Source organism: Bombina bombina, chromosome 1 (genome assembly GCF_027579735.1).
Source record: "Bombina bombina isolate aBomBom1 chromosome 1, aBomBom1.pri, whole genome shotgun sequence".
Lineage (NCBI taxonomy): Eukaryota > Metazoa > Chordata > Amphibia > Anura > Bombinatoridae > Bombina > Bombina bombina.
In genome coordinates this window covers 1,147,549,072-1,147,575,446 of record NC_069499.1, presented here as the reverse complement: position 1 = coordinate 1,147,575,446, position 26,375 = coordinate 1,147,549,072, and the positions used below count along the sequence as shown (strand labels likewise).

Below are 26,375 nucleotides of genomic sequence, written 5' to 3'. Positions count from 1 at the left end.
TGACCACAAGAATTTAACTTATCTATCTGAAGCAAAACGTTTGTCACCCCGACAGGCCAGATGGGCGCTATTTTTGTCTCGGTTTAATTATGTGGTCTCCTACCTGCCTGGTAGTAAGAATGTTAGGGCTGATGCCCTATCTCGACAATTTTCACCTCTGTCCAAGGAGGAGTCTGTACCTACTCCAGTTATACCTGACCATATTTTGGCTACCATACGTACTAATTTGACTTCTCCATTGGGGGAGGAGATCCTGGCTGCACAAACCAATGAACCTCCTGAGAAACCTAGTGGTAAGTGTTTTGTTCCTGAGAATCTTCGAACTAAACTTTTGCACACTTACCACTATCCTAAAGCCGCAGGTCACCCAGGCAAGAACCAAATGATTTGGTCTGTCGCTCGACAATTCTGGTGGCCAGGTCTTCGTTCTGATGTTGCTGCGTATGTTGCCTCCTGCTCAGTTTGTGCACAGAATAAGACTCCTCAACGTCTTCCTGTGGGTCTTCTTCAACCTATTGCTAATGGTGAGCGTCCTTGGACACATCTTTCCATGGACTTCATTGTCGAGCTCCCTGTTTCCAATGGCAATACTGTTATCCTTATGGTGGTTGACCGTTTTTCTAAAATGTCACATTGCATTCCCTTGAAGAAGTTGCCTACCGCTCAGGAGCTTGCTTCAATTTTTGCCCGTGAAATCTTCCGTTTACATGGGTTACCCAAGGAGATAGTGTCGGACCGGGGTAGCCAGTTTGTCTCCAGATTTTGGCGTTCCTTTTGTGCTCAAATGGGGATCCAGCTCTCCTCCTCGGCATATCACCCTCAATCCAATGGGGCTGTGGAACGGTCTAATCAAGCTCTGGAACAGTTCCTCCGTTGCTATGTCTCAGATCACCACAATAATTGGTCTGAACTGTTACCTTGGGCAGAGTTTGCTCGTAATAGTGCTATTAATGCTTCCTCCAAGTTATCCCCGTTCATGGCGAATTATGGGTTTCAACCATACTTGTTGCCCGATTCATTCATGTCTCAGGGTATTCCGGCTTTGGAGGAGCATCTCCAACAACTCCGTTCCACGTGTGTGCAGATTCAGGATTGCCTTCATCGTTCTATGCAGCGCCAAAAGTTCCAGGCTGATCATAGGCGTCTGCCTGCACCTTCCTACCAGGTTGGTGAGAAAGTTTGGCTGTCCTCCCGCAACTAGAACCTTCGTGTGCCTTCCAATAAACTGGCTCCCCGTTATGTTGGCCCTTTTCGAATACTCAGACGGGTCAATCCTGTGGCCTACACTCTTGACCTTCCTCCTGCAATGCGCATCTCTAATGTTTTTCATGTCTCCCTCTTGAAACCATTGGTTTGTAATCGGTCTACCACTGTGTTGCCTCGTCCCCGTCCTATCTTTGTTGACAACCATGAGGAGTATGAGGTCAGCACCATTATTGACTCTCGTATGTCCAGGGGTCGCGTACAGTATTTGGTTCATTGGAGGGGCTACGGTCCAGAGGAGCGTTCATGGGTTCCATGTTCATGCTCCCGCCCTCCTCCGTGCCTTCCATGCCCGTTTCCCCAATAAGCCTTTTGTCCTCCCGCGGGGGAGGGGTCGTTGAGGGGAGGGTACTGTCAGGGTTTTTTCCTGACTTGTTTACCATGTGCTGCTGGCAGCCATTTTACTCACCTCTCTTGCTGACTTTGGTGCATTCTGGGAGATGCTGCTCACTTCCTGAACTTCCTTGTATGGTCAGACTGGTTTATATCATCCATGTGAGACAGGATGCAGTCTCAGAATTGTGATGTCATCACTTATTATTTTATTTTTTGGCGCGAAGTTAAGTTCGTTGTTGCAAATTTGTAATTTCCGGTGTCTTTGACGCCGAGTCCTTTCACATGGTTGCGTCATCTATGACGCGAGTATGTAGTTTTCGGACTTTTTGGCGCCAAAAAATATTTTTTTTGTTTGTTGTGCGTTATACTTGGCGCCAAATATTTTCATTATATAAGACCCCACTGGCAGCCATTTTACTCACCTCTCTTGCTGACTTTGGTGCATTCTGGGAGATGCTGCTCACTTCCTGAACTTCTTTTTATGGTCAGACTGGTTTACATCATCCATGTGAGACAGGATGCAGTCTCAGAATTGTGATGTCATCACTTATTATTTAAAGGGCCTTTGTTCAGTATGCTTTGCCCTTGCATTGTCTCAGACCTGTTTGTGAGAGCTCCTGTGTATTACCTGGCTGTCTGACGTCCCTCCTGGTTCCTGATCCCTGGCTTGTTCCTGACTCTGCTGTTGTCCTTGTTCCTGATTCCGACTCGTCTGACTACTCACTTTGGCTCCTGACTCGGCATGTCTGACTACCAGCTCTAGTTTTGATTCCTGGCTTGTTATATGACTTGTGGACTTTTTATTATTTTTTGCTATTAATAAAGGTGCGATTATTTTTGCACTTCTCGTCTCAGTCTGATTCCTTGCACCCTGACACCCATCCTGTTTTACCTCCTGCCTTTTTTCTATGTTAAAGGGCTATGCTGTTTGCATTTTTTCCCATTCCTGAAACTACCATATAAGGAAATTTATAATTTTTCTTTATATGTTGTTTTTTTCTCCTACATTTGAATGTCTCAATCTGATCCTGTCTCAGAAATCACTGTTGGAACCATGCGGCCTGAACAGTTCTACCAAAGCTAAGTGCATTTGTTCATTGTAAACTTGTGGAGGTTATACCTCCAGCTGTGGTTTATAATAGTTGTCATGATAAACTTTTATATGCAGAGAATGTATCCATCAGTAGTAGTTCATTACCTGTTGCTGTTCCCTCAACATCTAATGCACAAGATATCCCTGTAAATTTAAAAGAATTTATTTCTGATTCTATTCAGAAGGCTTTGTCTGCCATTCCGCCTTCTAATAAATGTAAAGGGTCTTTTAAAACTACTCATAAGGTTGATGAAATTTCAAATGACCAGCAACATACTGCATTATCCTTCTCTGATGAGGATCTATCTGATTCAGAAGATCCTGCCTCAGATATTGACACTGACAAATCCTCTTATTTATTTAAAATGGAGTATATTTGTTCTTTGTTAAAAGAAGTGTTGATTACATTAGATATAGAGGAAACTAGTCCTCTTGATATTAAAACTAGTAAACATTTAAATTCTGTTTATAAACCTCCTATGGTTATTCCAGAGGTTTTTCCAGTTCCTGATGCTATTTCTGATATGATTTCTAAGGAATGGAATAGGCCTGGTACTTCTTTTATTCCTTCTTCAAGGTTTAAAAAATTGTATCCTTTGCCAGCAGTTAGATTGGAGTTTTGGGAAAAGATCCCCAAAGTTAATGGGGCTATCTCTACTATTGCTAAACGTACTACTATTCCTACAGAAGATAGTACTTCTTTTAAAGATCCTTTAGATAGGAAACTTGAATCTTATCTAAGGATAGCTTATTTATATTCAGGTCACCTTCTTAGGCCTGCAATTTCTTTGGCTGATGTTGCAGCTGCTTCAACTTTTTGGTTGGAAACTTTAGTGCAATAAGTATCGGATCATGATTTGTCTAGCATTGTTAAGTTGATTCAACATGCTAATAATTTTATTTGTGATGCCATTTTTGATATCAAAATTGATATTAAATCTATGTCTTTAGCTATTTTAGCTAGAAGAGCTTTGTGGCTCAAATCTTTCAATGCTGATATGACTTCTAAGTCCAGATTGCTATCTCTTTCTTTCCAAGGTAATACATTATTTGGTTCTCAGTTGGATTCAATAATTTCAACTGTCACTGGGGGAAGGGAGTTTTTTTTTGCCTCAGGATAAAAGACCTAAGGGTAAATCTAAAGCTTCTAACCGTTTTCGTTCCTTTTGACAAAATAAGGAGCAGAAACCTAATCCTTCCCCCAAGGAATCTGCTTCCAATTGGAAGCCTTCTTCAAATTGGAATAAATCCAAGCCATTTAAGAGATCAAAACCAGCCCCCAAGTCTGCATAAAGGTGCGGCCCTCATTCCAGCTCAGCTGGTAGGGGGCAAATTAAAATCTTTCAAAGATGTTTGGATCAATTCGGTCCAAAATCATTGGATTCAGAGTATTGTCTCTCAGGGGTACAGAATAGGATTCAGAATAAGACCGCCTGTGAGAAGATTTTTTCTCTCACGCATTCCGGCAAACCCAGTAAAGGCTCAGGCTTTCCTGAAGTGTGTTTTAGACCTGGAGTTATCAGGGGTAATCATGCCAGTTCCGTTTCAGGAACAGGGTCTGGGGTTTTATTCAAATCTATTCATTGTCCCAAAGAAAGAAAATTCATTCAGACCAGTTTTGGATCTAAAGATTTTGAATCGATATGTAAGAGTACCAACTTTCAAAATTGTGACTATAAGGACTATTCTGCCTTTTTTTTTCAGCAAGGGCATTATATGTCCACAATAGACTTACATGATGCATATCTTCATATTCTGATTCATCCAGATCACTATCAGTTCCTGAGATTCTCTTTTCTAGACAAGCATTGCCAATTTGTTGCTCTTCCTTTTGGCCTAGCGACAGCTCCAAGAATCTTTTCAAAGGTTCTAGGTGCCCTACTCTCTGTAATCAGAGAGCGGGGTATTGCAGTATTTCCTTATTTGGACGATATCTTGGTACTCACTCAGTCTTTACGTTCTGCAGAATCTCACACGAATCAACTAGTGTTGTTTTTTCGAAGACATGGTTGGAGGATCAATTTATCAAAAAGTTCTTTGATTCCTCAGACAAAGGTAACCTTTTTAGGTTTCCAGATAGATTCAGTGTCCATGATTGTCTCTAACAGACAAGAGACGTTTGAAATTGGTTGCAGCCTGTCGGAACCTTCAGTCTTAGTCATTCCCTTCAGTAGCTATGTGCATGAGAGTTTTAGGTCTTATGACTGCAGCATCGGATGCGATCCCCTTTGCTCGTTTTCATATGAGACCTCTCCAGCTTTGTATGCTGAACCAATGGTGCACGGATTATACAAGGATATCACAATTAATATCCTTAAATCCCAATGTTCGACGATCTCTGACTTGGTTGTTAGATAATCATCGTATAAGTTTAGTGACCTCTTTCGTACGTCCAACCTGGACTATGATCACAACAGATGCAAGTCTTTCACGTTGGGGAGCTGTTTGGGGATCTCTGACAGCACAAGGGGTTTGGAAATCTCAAGAGGCGAGATTACCAATCAATATTTTGGAACTCTGTGCTATTCTCAGGGCTCTTCAGTTTTGGCCTCTGTTGAACCGTTCATTTGTTTTCAGACAGACAATATCACAACTGTGGCATATGTCAATCATCAGGGTGGGACTCTCAGTTCTCAAGCTATGAAAGAAGTATCTCCGATACTTGTTTGAGCGGAATCCAGCTCCTGTCTAATTTCTGCGGTTCATATCCCAGGTATAGATAATTGGGAAGCGGATTACCTCAGTTGTCAGACTTTACTTCAGGGAGAATAGTCTCTCCACCCAGATGTGTTTTCTCAAATTGTTCAGATGTGGGGGCTTCCAGAAATAGATCTGATGGCATCTCATCTAAAAAAAAAACTTCCCAGGTACCTGTCCAGGTCCAGGGATCCTCCGGCGGAAGCAGTGGATGCATTGACACTTCCTTGGTGTTATCACCTGCTTATATTTTCCGGCCTCTAGTTATTCTTCCAAGAGTGATCTCCAAAATCATCATGGAGCAATCGTTTGTGCTGCTGGTGGCTCCAGCATGGCCTCACAGGTTTTGGTATGCGGCTCTTGTTCTTATGTCCAGTTGCCAACCTTGGCCACTTCCATTAAGGCCAGACCTATCTCAAGGTCCGTTTTTCCATCAGGATCTCAAATCATTAAATTTGAAGGTATGGAAATTGAACGCTTAGTGCTTAGTCATAGAGGTTTCTCTGACTCAGTGATTAATACTATGTTGCATGCTCGTAGATCTGTTTCTAGAAAGATTTATTATCAAGTTTGGAAGACTTACATTTCATGGTGTTCTTCTCATAAATTCTCTTGGCATTCTTTTAGAATTCCTAGAATTTTACGGTTTCTTCAGGATGGTTTGGATAAAGGTTTGTCTGCAAGTTCTTTGAAAGGACAAATCTCTGCTCTTTCTGTTTTATTTCACAGAAAGATTGCTAAACTTCCTGATATTCATTGTTTTGTGCAGGCTTTGGTTCGTATCAAGGCTGTCATTAAATCAATCTCTTCTCCTTGGAGTCTTAATTTAGTTTTGAATGCTTTACAGGCTCCTCCGCTTGAGCCTATGCATTCTTTGAACATTAAACTACTTTCTTGGAAAGTGTTGTTTCTTTTGGCCATCTCTTCTGCTAGAAAAGTTTCTGAATTATCCGCTCTCTCTTGTGAATCTCCTTTTCTGATTTTTCATCAGGATAAGACAGTTTTGCGGACTTCATTTATATTCCTTCCTAAGGTTGTAAATTCTAACAACATTAATAGAGAAATTGTTGTTCCTTCCTTGTGTCCTAATCCTAAGAATTCTTTGGAGAGATCTTTACATTCTTTGGATGTGGTTAGAGCTTTTAAATATTATGTTGAAGCTTCTAAAGATTTCAGGAAAACTTCTAGTCTATTTGTTATCCTTTCTGGTTCCAGGAAAGGTCAGAAGGCTTCCACCGTTTCCTTGGCCTCCTGGTTAAAACTTTTGATTCATCAAGCTTATTTGGAGTCGGGTCAAGCCCCGCCTCAGAGAATTACAGCTCATTCTACTAGATCAGTTTCCACTTTCTGGGCTTTTAAGAATGAAGCTACAGTTAATCAGATTTGCAAAGCTGCTACTTGGTCTTCTTTGCATACATTTACTAAATTCTACCATTTTGATGTATTTGCTTCTTCGGAGGCAGTTTTTGGTAGAAAAGTTCTTCAGGCAGCTGTTTCAGTTTGATTTTTCTGCTTTTGATTTAAGTTTTTTTCCTCACATTTATGAGAATTAACTTATATTTTGGGTTGTAGATTAATTTTTTCAGCGGAAAATTGCTTTTTTTTATCCCTCCCTCTCTAGTGACTCTTGCGTGGAGTTCCACATCTTGGGTACTGCTATCCCATACGTCACTAGCTCATGGACTCTTGCCAATTACATGAAAGAAAACATAATTTATGTAAGAACTTTCCTGATAAATGAATTTCTTTCATATTGGCAAGAGTCTATGAGCCCCACCCTTTTTATGGTGGTTATGATTTTTTTTGTGTAAAGCACAATTATTTCCAAATTCCTTTGTTGATGCTTTATACTCCTTTCTTATCACCCCACTTCTTGGCTATTCGTTAAACTGAATTGTGGGTGTGGTGAGGGGGTGTATTTATAGGCATTTTGAGGTTTGGGAAACTTTGCCCCTCCTGGTAGGATTGTATATCCCATACGTCACTATCTCATGGACTCTTGCCAATATGAAAGAAATTAATTTATCAGGTAAGTTCTTACATAAATTATGTTTTTGAACACATTTTGAAATTAATTTTATTCATTATGACTTCAAAGGTAGATGATTAGAGACCCTAAAAACTATATTAAATACCTTAATGTGTCTAATTATCTATTTACCTCAACCTGTCTCTCCGCATAAAATGTATGTTTCCCTCTGTAGGATGTTATAGGTAGAACAGATATTCCTTTCCATTCCTGGAGCTTTACTTGCTTAATATTATAATTCCCTGGGTATTAGTTTTCACTCACAAGTATTTTAATCTTTGTCCATTTACAGATTTAGATTCTCCTACTGTGTTATCAAGCCCTCGGTTACATGACCGTGAACGAGTTTTCCGGTATGGACAGTCCTTCTCCGCAGGTCGCAACAGTACACTTAAAACAGGTATACTTACCCTTACAACTGGTGGATAACCTATGAGAGTGAAGTCATCTTTTAAAATGGTGTTGATGATTTCTAAAATAAATGTTTAATTTATGCAAAATAATTATTCATAATTTTTATGATACTGTTTGCATTAGAACACTAAAGATATTGATCAGCATACAGTAATTAAACAAAACAAAGTTAAACTTTGAGTATTCAGTGTGAAAACTTTGAACATCACGCTCCCCCCCTTTTCTTTTTGATAATATTTTATATGTCCATTAGACATGTCTGCTTGTTACTGAGTTACAAATGAGATAACTATAGAAGATCTGGATTTCTTTCTTATGACACAGTGAGTCCACGGGATCATCAATTACTGTTGGGAATGTCACTGCTGGCCAGCAGGAGGAGGCAAAGAGCACCACAGCAAAGCTGTTAAGTATCACTTCCCTTCCCACAAACTCCAGTCATTCTCTTTGCCTTCAGTGCAAGGAGGAGGTAAAGTTTTTAGTGTCTGATGAATCATTTCTCTTCAAGCAAAATGTTTTTTTATTTTGAAAGCCAGAATTGGTTTATTCTGACTTTCCTCTCAAGATTGGGTGTAGCTGTACTCCATGTTAGTCTCTTCAGTAGAGCAGTGGTGGCTTTAAAGCAGTTAGGAACTTGTACGGTGGACTTTGCTGCGTTTTCCTAACATATTTGCTGCCCAGAGTATAGAAGGCCTGAGTAAGTTTACTCTGTCTTTCTCTAATTACAGGCCCCTGTGAGGAGTGGGATCCTCTCACAACGGATTGACTGTCCTCCTGCCGGACGACTAGATTCAGGTAAGTGCCTTTTGTTCTTCTAGCAAGATGGGCACTTAAGAAGTCTGCATTGTTATGGGACATATATATTCTGTATCAGGATATTTTAAGGCAGGGAGCGGGCACTTCTAATGTGACTGGAGACGAGGGTTATTACCTTCAAGGAATGGAGGTATATACCTTTTCTTAGTGTGGGCAGAGCAAGCTTTTGTTTGAGTCACGGCTTGTTTGTGGTATTATATGCTAAGAAATAATATAGCCGTTATGCTCAGTATAAGTTTAACAGCAGCAGTCTTCAGTCTCCTTACTGTGGATGCGCTGTTAGTTTTGCTAACGTTTTAATTATTCAATGCTTTGCAATGCATTTTTAATTGTCGGCACGATCCTCCGCCATTACACATTTCTGTGACGGGAAGGACTCTGCAGTATGCAGAGTAAGGTTATTTCTATGTATTCTGTCTTTGTCTTATGCCTTGGTAAGAACGGCAGCCCAAATGTTTTGACAGAATCCTATGGAGCGCTACGGTCCTCTGCCATTACATTTTTCTGTGGCGGGAAGGACTCTGCAGTATGGAGAATCAGTTTAATCTATGTATTCTGTTTGTCACTTATACCTGGATAGGATTGTCAGCACATATGTATTGTGAGAATTCTATGGAGCGCTACGGTCCTCCGCCATTACACATTTCTGTGGCGGTTAGGTCTCTGCAGTATGCAGACTAAGTGGATTGCGCGTTCGCATAATGTTAGGATCTAGTTGGTGAGCCACGTGTCCCGTTTTCTGCTTTGATCAGGCGGAATGGCTTCTTCCTCACGGCCATTTATTCAGTATGTTGAATAGCAGAACTTGTCGTTTTTTTTCCAGGGAAGAGATATAGTTTAGACACCTCAGCTCTGTGGGTTGTTACACGCTGGCTTACCTTCAGATGTCGCAAGCAGTGTATGTGAATTGTGGGTTTGTTCTCCTTATTTGGGGCAAACAATATACAATTTTATTTTCTGCTATGTTTTCGCTTATATCTTGAGAGAGAGAGAAAACATTGTCTCCCAGGATGATGCTGTTTAGGCAGTGCCTACAGCTTTCTCCTGTATCGTCCCTAGCCCCTATGGCATCACATGCAGTGCCTGCATTTCCTCTCAATCTCCTAGAGGAATTATTTGCCAACAGAAATTACTGCCCAGGTATCTTCTGCGGTTCCTGTGGCATTATCTGCTTTTCCTATCATAAGGGATATTGCAAGAGGAAAATTAGAATTTCAGATAGTAAGGTATCTGTCCGCTTGCTGCTACGCAGGTTGTCTTTCCTCATAGGTATGATGAGGATACTTTGGTAACCGCTGAGGGTGAAATCTCAGATTCGGACAGTACAATTCCTTTATCTGATGCTGAAGTGGTATTCTTCAGATTTAAGCTTGATCACCTTCCTGTATGGTTAAAGGAGGTTTTGGCTTCTACGGGCGATACGCCTATCGTTGTCAACCCCACGGAATTTCATCAACTTTATAGATGCTTGATGTTTTTTTCTCTGTAGAAATGTTTTCTGTTTCAGTCCGTGCTTGGAGTTTTTCTCCAGCAATGGGAGAAGTCAGGGTTTTCTTTTTCCCTGTCTCCTTAAAGAAGATTTAGTCAGGACATGGTGCCTTAAGTAGAAGAGGCCTTTTCTACTCTGGCTAAAGAATTTCGATCCCTATAGAGGATAGCTGCTCTTTTTAGGATCAGTGGACTCAGCTAAAGACTTTTATGGAGGTTTGTATTGCCTCTGTGTCAAGTGCAGCATCTTATTGATGCGTCGCTTTGTCTGATTTTATTTGGGTGGAGTTCCCTTTGAAAGAGAACCAAAACAGAATTAAGGCTCCTAAGCCAATTCCTTTATGTCTGATGTTTCCAGGCTAGTCATTAAGCCAGGGGCTAAGTTATCTGGCTTTGCAGTGCTAGCCCGCGGGGCATTGTGTAGTGAGTCAGTTTCATAATTTGAATGCCGTGAGTAAGGCCTCCCACTTTCAAAATACTGAGCCCAGATTTCTGGTGATTACTTACAAGGGTAAGACCTTGTTTGATCCTGATCTAAGAGATGAAAGGTTTGCCTCCGATACAGAACTATTGGGAGGCTGATGCTCTCTGGTTTTCTTCAAATATGGGTATGAGATGTCCCAGATAGACTGCGGACTTAGTGCCTCAGGGCTACTAAATAGAATCAAACCCTTTCTCCCAGGGGCAGATTCCATCTCTGTTTTATCGGTGAACCAGTTAGCAGAGAGGCGTTTTTATTGTTTTTGAGGATCTTTTTTCCTGGGAGTGATAAGCCCAGTTTCGTGTATGGCAACAGGGGCTAAGATTTTATTCATCCTGTTCATGGTTCCCGGAAAAGTGGGAACTTTTCGTCCTAGCTTAGACCTTAAGTGTCTCAACTAGTTGTTTTTTTCTCAGTGTACCATCCTTCAAAATGGAATCCTTTGGTTCGATTCTTGCTTTGGTGTAAGAGGGTCAGTTCATGATGATCATAGACCTGGATGATGCATATCTTCAAGCTCCTGAGTTTTGTCATTCTGTCAAACACTTTTAGTTTGGCGCCCTTCCTGGACAGCATATTGGTTCAGGCGCAGTCCTTCCAACAAGCAGATTCTCATTCAGGGATCTTGTTGTCTTTTCTTCGTTCCCATGGATGGGAAGTGAATATGAAAATGAGTTTCCTTGTTTCAACTACAGGAGTAGTTTTTCTTAGGGACCATAATAGTTTCCCCATCCCTGAACCTTTTTCTGACAAGAGGTCAGAAAGTCAAGGATTTTACATCTGTCCTCTCTCTAAATTTTTATTAGGCCTTCAGTGGCTTAAGGTATGGTCTGATGGTCTTTTTGTTGGACATCATCCTTTTGCTAGTTTCCATCCGAGAGCTCTACTGTTAAGCATGCTCGGATAGTAGTACGGGGTCCAGGTGAATCTGTCTTGGGCTAGGGACTATGGACTCGGGAGGAGTCTGTTTTTCCATTCCTCTTGGAGTTTAGATTGATATGCAATATGCTGTTGATCAGTTGTCCTTATCCCAGTTTATCAGGTTCTAGTTGGACAATTTTTCCTCAGTATTTTGCATAAACCACCTGGGAGGAACCTAGAGTGGGCGGACGCTCACTGTTGCTGTTTACCTTTTTATTCCTGTAGGGAATACTGGGAGCGGACTTCTTGAGAAGTCAGACCTTTTATCTTGGCTCTCTTTCTGATCTCCCCAGATTAACCCTTGTCTTAGTACGACTAGCTTCATAGGAACGTTTAGAGGTTTGGAGGTCAGCAAGCTGTCCTGATATGCAGCCTTCGGGATGTAATCTCTTCCTCCCTGAAGGTTTTTCCTGAGGAAGGACATTCCGATCTGGGTCCTTCCTTCATCCAAACTTATATTTGCTAAGACTCTCTGTTTGGTGTTTTGAATACTTAGTTTTGTCTATGCGTGGTTTTTCTGCAGTGGTCCTTGTGACCTTGATTCATTATTACAAGCCTATTACTGGTATTTTATCATAAGGTATGACGTGGGTACCTTAGGGGTGAGATTCCAAGGGCTACTCTTGAAAGTCTGGCCAGGATCCTAGGATGTTCTGTTTTCTCCAGGTACGTCTGGAGAAGGGTTGTCAGGGTCTGGTGAAGTAAAATGTCTGCATTTCTCTTGTTACACGTGTCTGGCGGATGTTCCCGATGTGTATTCTTGTCAGGTCCTGGTTACTTCAGGGCTGTATTTTAGTCAGTTGTTCCTATTGGAGCCTTTACTTGTTTTTTAGTTTTTGCAGCAGGCTCAGGTTGAGCCATTGCATTCCAGAGATATTTAATTTTTACTTTGAGAGTTTTTTTTTTATTTCCACGTTTTATTCTGTTTTGAACTCTCGGCTTGCAGTGGGATTCTCTTTATCTCATATTTCATTCAGGTAAGGCAGTTCTCCATACCAAGTTTGGTTTTTCTTCCTAAGGTGGTTTCGGGCAGGAATATTAATCAGGAAATTGTTGTTCCTTCTCTCTGTCCTAATCCTTCTTCTCATGAGGATCGTCTATTACTCAATTTAGACGTTGTGCGTACTCCTAAAATCTACTTGCTGGCTACAAGGGACTTCATCAGCCTTCTGCTTAGTTTGCTTTTCTGGTACACGTAAAGGTCAGAAAGCTACTGCCACTTCTCTTTGGTTGAGAAGTATTATTCATTTGGCATATGAGACTGCCAGACAGCAGCCTCCTGAGAGAATTACAGCTCATTCCACCAGGGCTGTGTCTTCCTCATGGGCCTTCAAGATGAGGCGACTGTTGAACAGATCTGTAAGGCTGTGACTTGGTCTTCTTTGCACACTTTTTCTAAATTGTATAATTTTGACATTTTTGCCTCGGCTGAGGCGTCTTTTGGGAGAAAGGGTTTTTCAAGCAGTGGTGCCTTCTGTTTAGGTTACCTGTCTTGTCCCTCCCTTATCTGTGTCCTCTAGCTTGGGTATTGATTCCCAACAGTAATTGATGATCCCGTGGACTCACCGTGTCATAAGAAAGAAAACAAAATTTATGCTTACCTGATAAATCTATTTGTTTTGCATGATGTACCGAGTCCACGGATTCATCCTAACTTGTGGGATATTGTCCTTCCTGACAGGAAGTAGCAAAGAGAGCACCACAGCAGAGCTGTCTATATAGCTTCCTCCTTAACTCCACCCCCCAGTCATTCTCTTTGCTGGCTCTAAGCTGGAAGAGTAAAGAGAAGAGTTGTTAAACTGTTAGTTTTATTTTATCTTCAATCAAATGTTTTTTATTTTTAAATGGTACCAGTGTTGTACTATTTACTCTCAGGCAGGACATAGATGAAGATTTCTGCCTGGAGGATGAGGATCTTAGCATTTGTAACTAAGGTCCACTGCTGTTCCCACATGAGCTGAGGAGTACAGGAAAACTTCAGTGTGAGGAATGGTTTCTTGCTATACAGCAATGAGGTATGTTCAGTCATATTTTCTGCAGAGACTGTGTTAACTCAGGCTGACAGTGTCCCCATTAGGGGAAGGGTAAGCAGTAATCCTAGTGTTATCAGAGGTTTTTACTAGCTTACATAAAGGGTTCATTTTTTGTGGGCACTCAGTTTATGTGAATTTGGGACAAACGTTTTTGTGTCTGGGAGTAACGTTTTCTGTTTTATGGGACATTTGCTTGAGGGTTCTTTGGGGTTGTTTATAACCCACATGGCTTTCAGGCAGGGTTTGTTAGTTTTGTGTAGGCCCCAGCAACATCGAGTGAGGTGGGTGGGGCCTTCATTTACAAGCAGCAAGCAACTTCTCCTGAGGTCCTGATAGTCTTCTGAGGCACTAATTGAAGCTCTAAACCCCATATTATCGCTTCCTAAGGGCAGGTAGGGCCACAGCAGAGCTGTGGCAAGGTGCTTTAGGGGTTTTTAACCGATTTTAGACATATTTCAATCCGTTTTTTTCATTTGGGGGTTTATTGCTTATTAACTTGCGGTGCAATCCTTCTAAAGCTTAGTGGGTACACTGTTAAAATTTCAGAAAAATGTAAGCAATTTTAACCTGTTTTGCAGTTTGTGTATGCCTTTTTTTCTCTTAAAGGCACAGTACCGTTTTTGCAAATTGTGTTTTTTTCATTAAATAAAGTGTTTTCCAAGCTTGCTTGCTTTATTACTAGTCTGTTAAACATGTCTGACACTGAGGAAACTCATTGTTCAATTTGTTTAGATGCCATTGTGGAACCCCCTCTTAGAATGTGTCCCACTTGTACTGATATGTCTATAAATTGCAAACAGCATATTTTGACTTATAAAAGTTTGGCATTAGATGATTCTCAGACAGAAGGAAATCAGGTTTTGCCATCTAGTTCTCCCCAAGTGTCACAACCAGTAACGCCTGCACAAGCGACGCCAAGTACTTCTAGTGCGTCTAATTCTTTCACCTTGCAAGATATGGCTTCAGTTATGAATACTACCCTCACATAGGTTTTATCTAAGCTGCCTGGGTTGCAAGGGAAGCACAGTAGCTCTGGGTTAAGAATAAATGCTGAGCCTTCTGACGCTTTAGTAGCCGTATCCGATATTCCCTCACAATGTTCTGAAGTAGGGATGAGGGATTTGCTGTCTGAGGGAGAGATTTCTGATTCAGGAAAGATGTTCTCTCAGACAGATTCAGATATGACGGCATTTAAATTTAAGCTAGAGCACCTCCGCTTATTGCTCAGGGAGGTTTTAGCTACTCTGGATGATTGTGACCCTATTGTAGTTCCAGAGAAATTGTGTAAAATGGACAAATATTTAGAGGTTCCTGTTTACACTGATGTGTTTCCGGTCCCTAAGAGGATTTCGGACATTGTTACTAAGGAGTGGGATAAGCCAGGTATTCCGTTCTCTCCCCCTCCTGTTTTTAAGAAAATGTTTCCCATTTCTGACACCATAAAGGACTCATGGCAGAAGGTCCCTAAGGTGGAGGGAGCTATTTCTACCCTGGCTAAGCGTACAACTATACCTTTTGAAGACAGTGTGCTTTCATTGATCCTATGGATAAAAAATTAGAGGGTCTCCTAAAGAAAATTTTTGTTCATCAAGGTTTTCTTCTTCAACCTATAGCATGCATTGTTCCTGTAACCACTGCAGCTGCCTTTTGGTTTGAGGCTCTAGAAGAGGCTCTTCAGATGGAGACCACACTATATGATATTTTGGACAGAATTAAGGCTCTTAAGTTGGCTAATTCTTTTATTACAGACACCGCTTTTCATCTTGCTAAATTAGAGGCTAAGAATTCAGGTTTTGCCATTTTAGCGCGTAGAGCGTTATGGCTTAAGTCCTGGTCAGCTGATGTGTCATCTAAATCTAAGCTTTTGTCCATCCCTTTCAAAGGTAAGACCCTATTCGGGCCTGCATTGAAAGAGATAATTTCAGACATTACTGGAGGGAAGGGTCATACTCTCCCTCAGGATAAGTCAAATAAGACAAGGACCAAACAAAATAATTTTCGTTCTTTTTGAAACTTCAAGAGTGGTCCCTCTACCTCTCCCCCTGCTGCAAAGCAAGAGGGGAACTTTGCTCAATCCAAGCCAACCTGGAGACCTAATCAGGCTTGGAACAAGGGTAAACAGGCCAAAAAGCCTGCTGCTGCCACTAAGTCAGCATGAAGGGGTAGCCCCCGATTTGGGACCAGATCTAGTAAGGGGCAGACTCTCTCTCTTTGCTCAGGCCTGGGCAAGAGACGTTCAGGATTCCTGGGCAGTAGAAATTGTAACCCAGGGATACCTTCTAGATTTCAAGGATTCCCCTCCAAGGGGGAGGTTCCATCTTTCTCAATTGTCTGTAAACCCGACAAAAAGAGAGGCGTTCTTACGCTGTGTAGAAGACCTTTTTACCATGGGAGTGATCTGCCCAGTTCCAAAAGCAGAACAGGGGCAGGGGTTCTACTCTAATCTGTTTATAGTTCCCAAAAAGGAGGGAACCTTCAGACCAATTCTGGATCTCAGGATCCTAAACCAATTCCTAAGAGTTCCATCTTTCAAGAGGGAGACCATTCGGACTATCTTACCATTGATCCAGGAGGGTAAATATATGACCACCGTGGACTTAAAGGATGCGTATCTGCACATTCCTATGCACAAAGATCATCACCAGTTCCTCAGGTTCGCCTTTCTGGACAAGCATTATCAATTTGTGGCTCTTCCTTTCGGGTTGGCCACGGCACTGCAAATCTTCACGAAGGTGCTAGGGTCCCTTCTGGCGGTTCTAAGGCCACGGGGCATAGCAGTGGTGCCTTATCTAGACGAAATTCTAATTCAAGCGTCGTCCTTCCAACTAGCCAAGTCTCACACGGACTTAGTGTTGGCCTTTCTAAGGTCTCACGGGTGGAAAGTGAACGTAAAAAAAGAGTTTTCTTTCCCCCTCACAAGAGTTTCATTTCTAGGGACTCTGATAGACTTGGTGGACATGAAAATATTTCTGACGGAGGTCAGGAAATCAAAGATTTTGTCCACCTGCCGAGCTCTTCATTCCATTCCTCTGCCGTCAGTGGCTCAGTGTATGGAGGTAATCGGACTAATAGTAGCGGCAATGGACATAGTTCCGTTTACTTGCTTGCATCTCAGACCACTGCAACTATGCATGCTCAATCAGTGGAATGGGGATTATGTGGATTTATCTCCTCAGATAAATCTGGATCAAGAGACCAGAGACTCTCTTCTTTGGTGGTTGTCACAGGATCATCTGTCCCAGGGAATGTGTTTCCGCAGGCCAGAATGGGTTATAGTGACGACAGACGCCAGTCTTCTGGGATGCAGTCTGGAATTCCCTGAAAGCTCAGGGTTTGTGGACTCGGGAGGAGGCTCTCCTACTGATAAAATATTCTGAAATTAAGAGCGATATTCAATGCTCTCCAGACATGGCCTCAGCTGGCTTCGGCCAGATTCATCAGGTTTCAGTCGGACAACATCACGACTGTGGCTTATATCAATCATCAGGGCGGAAGAAAGAGTTCCTTAGCAATGATAGAGGTCTCAAGGCTAATCCAATGGGCAGTGGCTCACTCTTGCCATCTGTCAGCGATCTATATCCCAGGTGTAGAGAACTGGAAGGCAGATTTTCTAAGTCGTCAGACTTTTCATCCGGGGAGTGCGAACTCCATCCGGAGGTGTTTGCTTAGCTGGTTCGGCTATGGGGCACACCAGAGTTGGATCTGATGGCGTCTCGTTAGAACGCCAAACTTCCTCGTTACGGCTCCAGGTCAAGGGATCCTCAGGCTGTACTGATAGATGCTCTTGCAGTACCCTGGTCGTTCAACCTGGCTTATGTGTTTCCACCTTTCCCTCTCCTTCCACGTCTGATTGCCAGAATCAAACAGGAGAGAGCATTGGTGATTTTGATAGTGCCTGCTTGGCCACGCAGGACTTGGTATGCAGACCTGGTGGACATGTCATCCCTTCCACCATGGTCTCTGCCATTGAGGCAGGACCTTCTGATTCAAGGTCCATTCAAGCATCCATTTCTCTGCAACTGACTGCTTGGAGATTGAACGCTTGATTCTATCAAAGCGGGGTTTCTCTGAGTCAGTCATAAATACTTTGATTCAGGCTCTAAAGCCTGTTACCAGGAAAATTTATCATAAGATATGGCGTAAATATCTTTTTTGGTGCGAATCCAGAGGCTTCTCCTGGAGTAAAATCAGGATTCCTAGGATTTTGTCTTTTCTCCAAGAGGGATTGGAGAAAGGATTATCAGCTAGTTCCCTAAAGGGACAGATATCTGCTCTGTCTATTTTGTTGCACAAACGTCTGGCAGATGTTCCAGACGTTTGGTCTTTTTGTCAGGCTTTAGTTAGAATTAAGCCTGTGTTTAAACCTATTGCTCCGCCATGGAGTCTAAATTTAGTTCTTAGAGTTCTTCAGGGGGGTTCCGTTTGAACCCATGCATTCCATAGATATTAAGCTTTTATCTTGCAAAGTTTTGTTCCTAGTTGCTATCTCTTCAGCTCGAAGAGTTTCTGAACTATCTGCATGACAATGTGACTCTCCTTATCTTGTGTTCCATGCTGATAAGGTGGTTTTGCGTACCAAGCCTGGGTTCCTACCTAAGGTTGTTACTGACAGGAATATCAATCAAGAAATTGTTGTTCCTTCTCTGTGTCCTAATCCTTCTTGTAAGAAGGAACATCTGTTGCACAACTTGGACGTGGTTCGTGCTTTGAAATTTTATTTGCAGGCAACCAAAGATTTTCGTCAAACATCTTCTTTGTTTGTTGTCTATTCTGGAAAGCGTAGGGGTCAAAAGGCTACGGTGACTTCTCTTTCCTTTTGGCTGAAAAGCATCATCCGTTTGGCTTATGAGACTGCTGGACAGCAGCCTCCTGAAAGGATTACAGCTCATTCTACTAGAGCGGTAGCTTCCACATTGGCTTTTAAAAATGATGCTTCTGTTGAACAGATTTGTAAGGCTGCGACTTGGTCGTCGCTTCATGCCTTTTCAAAATTTTATAAATTTGATACTTTTTGCTTCTTCGGAGGCTATTTTTGGGAGAAAGGTTTTGCAAGCAGTGGTGCCTTCCATTTAGGTTCCTGTCTTGTCCCTCCCTTCATCCGTGTCCTAAAGCTTTGGTATTGGTATCCCACAAGTTAGGATGAATCCGTGGTACATCATGCAAAAGAAAACAAAATTTATGCTTACCTGATAAATTTCATTCTTTTGCGATGTACCGAGTCCACGGCCCGCCCTGTCTATTCAAGACAGATAGTATTTTTTTTATGTAAACTTCAGTCACCTCTGTACCTTATAGTTTCTCCTTTTCTTCCTTGGCATTCGGTCGAATGACTGGGGGGTGGAGTTAAGGGGGGAGCTATATAGACAGCTCTGCTGTGGTGCTCTCTTTGCTACTTCCTGTCAGGAAGGACAATATCCCACAAGTTAGGATGAATCCGTGAACTCGGTACATCGCAAAAGAAAGACATTTATCAGGTAAGCATGAATTTTGTTTTCTTTCTTGACACGATGAGTCCACGGCCCTCCCTGTTTTTCAGACAGTTTTGATTATATCAACCTCTGCACCTTGGGTTACTTCCTTTCTCTCCTTTTCCTTCGGTCGAATGACTGGGGTTTGTGGGAAGGGAAGTGATACTTAACAGCTTTGCTGTGGTGCTCTTTGCCTCCTCCTGCTGGCAAGCAGTGATATTCCCAACAGTAGCAAATGGCAAGGCAAATTAGAATATTGATAAAAATAGATTCATTTTTGCGGAGAACTACATCATATTTTTATTATGTTTTTTTTTCTATTTACTAAATACTCTTTCCTATCACTTTGTGTTTTTTTTTGTTAGATTTTTTTGATCATCTAAACAAATCCAAAACTGAAGTCACATTTCAATCTTATTTTTGAATGTATTTCATAGTTTAAAGTGTAATGTCATCACGATTTTAAAAGTTGTGTTTATTCATATGTGAACTGAGCATGAACAAGATTTTGAGAACCCCCAAAAAATTGAAATACAAGCATGAGCACATTTATGTATACCTGTATGGTTCATTAATGTTCATAATCTAAATCTAATTGGTTAACTTTACTGTATATTTGTTCTTCCATTTTAAAGTTTCATTATTGCTATAGAGCCTACAGTTTCTTTTACAAGATACAATGAGTCCACGGATTTCATCCTTACTTGTGGGATATCGCCTCCTGGTCAGCAGGAGGAGGCAAAGAGCACCACAGCAGAGCTGTATATATAGCTCCTCCCTTCCCTCCCACCCCAGTCATTCTCTTTGCCTGTGTTAGTGATAGGAAGAGGCAAAGTGAGGTGTTAGTTATAGATTCTTCAATCAAGTGTTTATTATTTTTAAAGTAGTGCCACAGTGTGCTACTTTGTTCTAGGGTGTAGCCTAGACCAGATCAGTCTCTTCAGTAAAAAGAGAAGCATTTGGTGGCTTTAAAGCAATGGGAACTTGTGAGACATAATTCTCACTGTGCCTCCCATACTGATGCTGCCCTGCTTGTAAAAGTCTGAGGGAAGAGATATACTCAGTACTTTTTATTTCCACAGGCCAATGTGAGGAGAAAGTGAGGACCTCGCAAGCCGGGTGGACTGCCTTACTGCCGGGCAACAATTTAAGGTAAGTGCTGATTTTTTTTCTGAGGGACACACAGAAAGATTGGCATTTTCTCCAACATAGGTGTGTCCGGTCCACGGCGTCATCCTTACTTGTGGGATATTCTCTTCCCCAACAGGAAATGGCAAAGAGCCCAGCAAAGCTGGTCACATGATCCCTCCTAGGCCCCGCCTACCCCAGTCATTCTCTTTGCCGTTGTACAGGCAACATCTCCACGGAGATGGCTTAGAGTTTTTTAGTGTTTAACTGTAGTTTTTATTATTCAATCAAGAGTTTGTTATTTTGAAATAGTGCTGGTATGTACTATTTACTCAGAAACAGAAAAGAGATGAAGATTTCTGTTTGTATGAGGAAAATGATTTTAGCAACCGTCACTAAAATCCATGGCTGTTCCACACAGGACTGTTGAGAGCAATTAACTTCAGTTGGGGGAACAGTGTGCAGTCTCTTGCTGCTTGAGGTATGACACATTCTAACAAGACGATGTAATGCTGGAAGCTGTCATTTTCCCTATGGGATCCGGTAAGCCATGTTTATTACGATCGTAAATAAGGGCTTCACAAGGGCTTATTAAAACTGTAGACTTTTTTTGGGCTAAATCGATTCATTATTAACACATATTTAGCCTTGAGGAATCATTTTATCTGGGTATTTTGATATAATAATATCGGCAGGTACTGGGCCACTGCTCCAAGGATTTTCACAAAGGTACTAGGGTCCCTTCTAGCTGTGCTAAGACCAAGGGGCATTGCTGTAGTACCTTACTTGGACGACATTCTGATTCAAGCGTCGTCCCTTCCTCAAGCAAAGGCTCACACGGACATTGTCCTGGCCTTTCTCAGATCTCACGGATGGAAAGTGAACGTGGAAAAGAGTTCTCTATCCCCGTCAACAAGGGTTCCCTTCTTGGGAACAATAATAGACTCCTTAGAAATGAGGATTTTTCTGACAGAGGCCAGAAAAACAAAGCTTCTAGACTCTTGTCGGATACTTCATTCCGTTCCTCTTCCTTCCATAGCTCAGTGCATGGAAGTGATCGGGTTGATGGTAGCGGCAATGGACATAGTTCCTTTTGCGCGCATTCATCTAAGACCATTACAACTGTGCATGCTCAGTCAGTGGAATGGGGACTATACAGACTTGTCTCCGAAGATACAAGTAAATCAGAGGACCAGAGACTCACTCCGTTGGTGGCTGTCCCTGGACAACCTGTCACAAGGGATGACATTCCGCAGACCAGAGTGGGTCATTGTCACGACCGACGCCAGTCTGATGGGCTGGGGCGCGGTCTGGGGATCCCTGAAAGCTCAGGGTCTTTGGTCTCGGGAAGAATCTCTTCTACCGATAAATATTCTGGAACTAAGAGCGATATTCAATGCTCTCAAGGCTTGGCCTCAGCTAGCGAGGGCCAAGTTCATACGGTTTCAATCAGACAACATGACAACTGTTGCGTACATCAACCATCAGGGGGGAACAAGGAGTTCCCTAGCGATGGAAGAAGTGACCAAAATCATTCTATGGGCGGAGTCTCACTCCTGCCACCTGTCTGCTATCCACATCCCAGGAGTGGAAAATTGGGAAGCGGATTTTCTGAGTCGTCAGACATTGCATCCGGGGGAGTGGGAACTCCATCCGGAAATCTTTGCCCAAGTCACTCAGCTGTGGGGCATTCCAGACATGGATCTGATGGCCTCTCGTCAGAAAAAGTTCCTTGCTACGGGTCCAGATCCAGGGATCCCAAGGCGGCTCTAGTGGATGCACTAGTAGCACCTTGGACCTTCAAACTAGCTTATGTGTTCCCGCCGTTTCCTCTCATCCCCAGGCTGGTAGCCAGGATCAATCAGGAGAGGGCGTCGGTGATCTTGATAGCTCCTGCGTGGCCACGCAGGACTTGGTATGCAGATCTGGTGAATATGTCATCGGCTCCACCTTGGAAGCTACCTTTGAGACGAGACCTTCTTGTTCAGGGTCCGTTCGAACATCCGAATCTGGTTTCACTCCAGCTGACTGCTTGGAGATTGAACGCTTGATTTTATCGAAGCGAGGGTTCTCAGATTCTGTTATTGATACTCTTGTTCAGGCCAGAAAGCCTGTAACTAGAAAGATTTACCACAAAATTTGGAAAAAATATATCTGTTGGTGTGAATCTAAAGGATTCTCTTGGGACAAGGTTAAGATTCCTAGGATTCTATCCTTCCTTCAAGAAGGATTGGAAAAAGGATTATCTGCAAGTTCCCTGAAGGGACAGATTTCTGCCTTGTCGGTGTTACTTCACAAAAAACTGGCTGCTGTGCCAGATGTTCAAGCCTTTGTTCAGGCTCTGGTTAGAATTAAGCCTGTTTACAAACCTTTGACTCCTCCTTGGAGTCTCAATTTAGTTCTTTCAGTTCTTCAGGGGGTTCCGTTTGAACCCTTGCATTCCGTTGATATTAAGTTATTATCTTGGAAAGTTTTGTTTTTAGTTGCAATTTCTTCTGCTAGAAGAGTTTCAGAATTATCTGCTCTGCAGTGTTCTCCTCCTTATCTGGTGTTCCATGCAGATAAGGTGGTTTTACGTACTAAACCTGGTTTTCTTCCAAAAGTTGTTTCTAACAAAAACATTAACCAGGAGATTATCGTACCTTCTCTGTGTCCGAAACCAGTTTCAAAGAAGGAACGTTTGTTGCACAATTTGGATGTTGTTCGCGCTCTAAAATTCTATTTAGATGCTACAAAGGATTTTAGACAAACATCTTCCTTGTTTGTTGTTTATTCTGGTAAAAGGAGAGGTCAAAAAGCAACTTCTACCTCTCTCTCTTTTTGGATTAAAAGCATCATCAGATTGGCTTACGAGACTGCCGGACGGCAGCCTCCCGAAAGAATCACAGCTCATTCCACTAGGGCTGTGGCTTCCACATGGGCCTTCAAGAACGAGGCTTCTGTTGATCAGATATGTAGGGCAGCGACTTGGTCTTCACTGCACACTTTTACCAAATTTTACAAGTTTGATACTTTTGCTTCTTCTGAGGCTATTTTTGGGAGAAAGGTTTTGCAAGCCGTGGTGCCTTCCATTTAGGTGACCTGATTTGCTCCCTCCCTTCATCCGTGTCCTAAAGCTTTGGTATTGGTTCCCACAAGTAAGGATGACGCCGTGGACCGGACACACCTATGTTGGAGAAAACAGAATTTATGTTTACCTGATAAATTACTTTCTCCAACGGTGTGTCCGGTCCACGGCCCGCCCTGGTTTTTTTTTTTTTTAATCAGGTCTGATAATTTATTTTCTTTAACTACAGTCACCACGGTACCATATGGTTTCTCCTATGCAAATATTCCTCCTTAACGTCGGTCGAATGACTGGGGTAGGCGGGGCCTAGGAGGGATCATGTGACCAGCTTTGCTGGGCTCTTTGCCATTTCCTGTTGGGGAAGAGAATATCCCACAAGTAAGGATGACGCCGTGGACCGGACACACCGTTGGAGAAAGTAATTTATCAGGTAAACATAAATTCTGTTTTTCTATAGGACACTAGATAACATTATCCCTAGGAGGGAGGACATGTTATTGGGCAGGCATTGCAGGCACTGGAAGGACGTGGAGAAGAGGCTCTCTTTTTTTACTAGCTCTGACTACGGCTTTATTTTTCTATAAATCTCTCAAGCCGTTTGGAGGGTTATTTATTATTCTGGCAGATTGCATGTAAAATGTGGCGCATGTTCGATGTGCTGTTTACTCCCTGGGTGTTATGTATTAGACTATAACTGTAGGTTTGTGGTCTTTGTTAATATGGGTCTCTGTTCAATATCGGCGTCTCCATTTTTAACAGTTTCAGCCGCCCGGGAGTGTTTTAGTTTATTACGCCCACGATGGGCGGGGCTATGTGTGCGGCATGTTTTCGCACTCTTGTTTCACTGTAATGGACACGCTAGAAGTGACAGGCGTAGTCCTTTTTATCTTTCCATTTTTAGAGCATAAATCTCGCTCCACTGCAAGGTTGTGAAGCTGTGTGTTTTTGGGTGGACACGATAGAAGTGACAGGCGTAGTCCTTTGTATCTTTAGCAATAAATCACCCAGGGTTCTAAGTCTCTTACTCTCTTAGTCAGAGAAGCATATTCCTTCATTTATATTCACATATTTATTGTTAAGGAGTTTGTTGCACTAACCTTAGACGTTATGTTTATTATTTAACCCCTTAATGACCAACGACGTGCAGGGTACGTCCTCCAAAAAAATGTCCTTAACGACCAAGGACGTACCCTGCACGTCGTTGGTCTTTGAAAGCAGTGGAAGCGATCCTGATCGCTTCCAGCTGCTTTCATGTTATTGCAGTGATGCCTCGATATAGAGGCATCCTGCAATAACTTTTTTAAGCAGTCCGATGCAGAGAGAGCCACTCTGTGGCCCTCTCTGCATCGGCTATTGATAGCTATGATCGTTGGTGGGTGGGAGCGTGTCCAGGGAGGCGAGTGGGCGGCCATCAGTAGAGGAGGGGGGCGGGATCGCGTGTGGGTGCGCGTGCACATGCACGCTCCCGTGCGCGCGTGTGCACGTGAGCGTGCGCACGTGTGAAACTGGCCAGAAGTCAGCATTGAAGTGCAAGAGGCACAAGGTGGGACTCAGTGGGAGAGAGGGTGGGAATAAAAAATATTAATGATCTGGGAAAGGGTGGGGGGTTGGGTGTTAAGGGGGGTAAGCTACACTACAGAAAAACTTAAAATAAACATTTGATTTCAAACTGGGTACTGGCAGACAGCTGCCAGTACCCAATATGGTGCACAATAAGGCAGAGGAGGGGGGGTAGAGAGCTGTTTGGGGGGGGGATCAGGGAGGTTGGGGCTAAGGGGGGGGGGGTCCTACACAGCAGAATTATTATTTTTAAAAAACAAAACAAAAAAAAACTTTTATTTCTTTCATGTAATTAGCAAGAGTCCATGAGCTAGTGACGTATGGGATATACATTCCTACCAGGAGGGGCAAAGTTTCCCAAACCTCAAAATGCCTATAAATACACCCCTCACCACACCCACAAATCAGTTTTACAAACTTTGCCTCCTATGGAGGTGGTGAAGTAAGTTTGTGCTAGATTCTACGTTGATATGCGCTCCGCAGCAGGTTGGAGCCCGGTTTTCCTCTCAGCGTGCAGTGAATGTCAGAGGGATGTGAGGAGAGTATTGCCTATTTGAATTCAATGATCTCCTTCTACGGGGTCTATTTCATAGGTTGTCTGTTATCGGTCGTAGAGATTCTTCTCTTACCTCCCTTTTCAGATCGACGATATACTCTTATATATATATATATATATATATACCATTTCCTCTGCTGATTTTCGTTTCAGTACTGGTTTGGCTTTCTACAAACATGTAGATGAGTGTCCTGGGGTAAGTAAGTCTTATTTTCTGTGACACTCTAAGCTATGGTTGGGCACTTTTTTAATAAAGTTCTAAATATATGTATTCAAACATTTATTTGCCTTGACTCAGGATGTTCAACATTCCTTATTTTCAGACAGTCAGTTTCATATTTGGGATAATGCATTTGATTTAATTATTTTTTCTTACCTTAAAAATTTGACTTTTTTTCCCTGTGGGCTGTTAGGCTCGCGGGGGCTGAAAATGCTTCATTTTATTGCGTCATTCTTGGCGCGGACTTTTTTGGCGCAAAAAATCTTTTCTGTTTCCGGCGTCATACGTGTCGCCGGAAGTTGCGTCATTATTGACGTTCTTTTGCGCCAAAAAATGTTGGCGTTCCGGAAGTGGCGTCATTTTTGGCGCCAAAAGCATTTAGGCGCCAAATAATGTGGGCGTCTTATTTGGCGCTTTAAAAAAAAAAATATATGGGCGTCGCATTTGTATCCACATTATTTAAGTCTCATTTTTCATTGCTTCTGGTTGCTAGAAGCTTGTTCCTTGTCATTTTTTCCCATTCCTGAAACTGTCATTTAAGGAATTTGATCAATTTTGCTTTATATGTTGTTTTTTCTCTTACATATTGCAAGATGTCTCACGTTGCATCTGAGTCAGAAGATACTTCAGGAAAATCGCTGTCTGGTGCTGGAACTACCAAAGCTAAGTGTATCTGCTGTAAACTTTTGGTAGCTATTCCTCCAGCTGTTGTTTGTATTAATTGTCATGACAAACTTGTTAATGCAGATAATATTTCCTTTAGTAATGTACCATTACCTGTTGCAGTTCCATCAACATCTAATGT

The 26,375-nt window shown here is 42.3% G+C and overlaps 1 protein-coding gene across 6 annotated transcripts in view; it reads left to right on the top strand.

Annotated features, from left to right (window-relative positions):
• The window catches only part of EZH1 (enhancer of zeste 1 polycomb repressive complex 2 subunit), a 485,968-nt gene that overhangs the window by 132,147 nt on the left and 327,446 nt on the right, over positions 1 to 26,375 (top strand). For all 6 annotated transcript variants that reach the window (XM_053699400.1, XM_053699426.1, XM_053699407.1 and 3 more), the window contains one exon: positions 7,711 to 7,818. In XM_053699400.1, the coding sequence (XP_053555375.1) occupies positions 7,711 to 7,818 (108 nt within the window). The remainder of the gene's footprint in view (positions 1 to 7,710; positions 7,819 to 26,375) is intronic.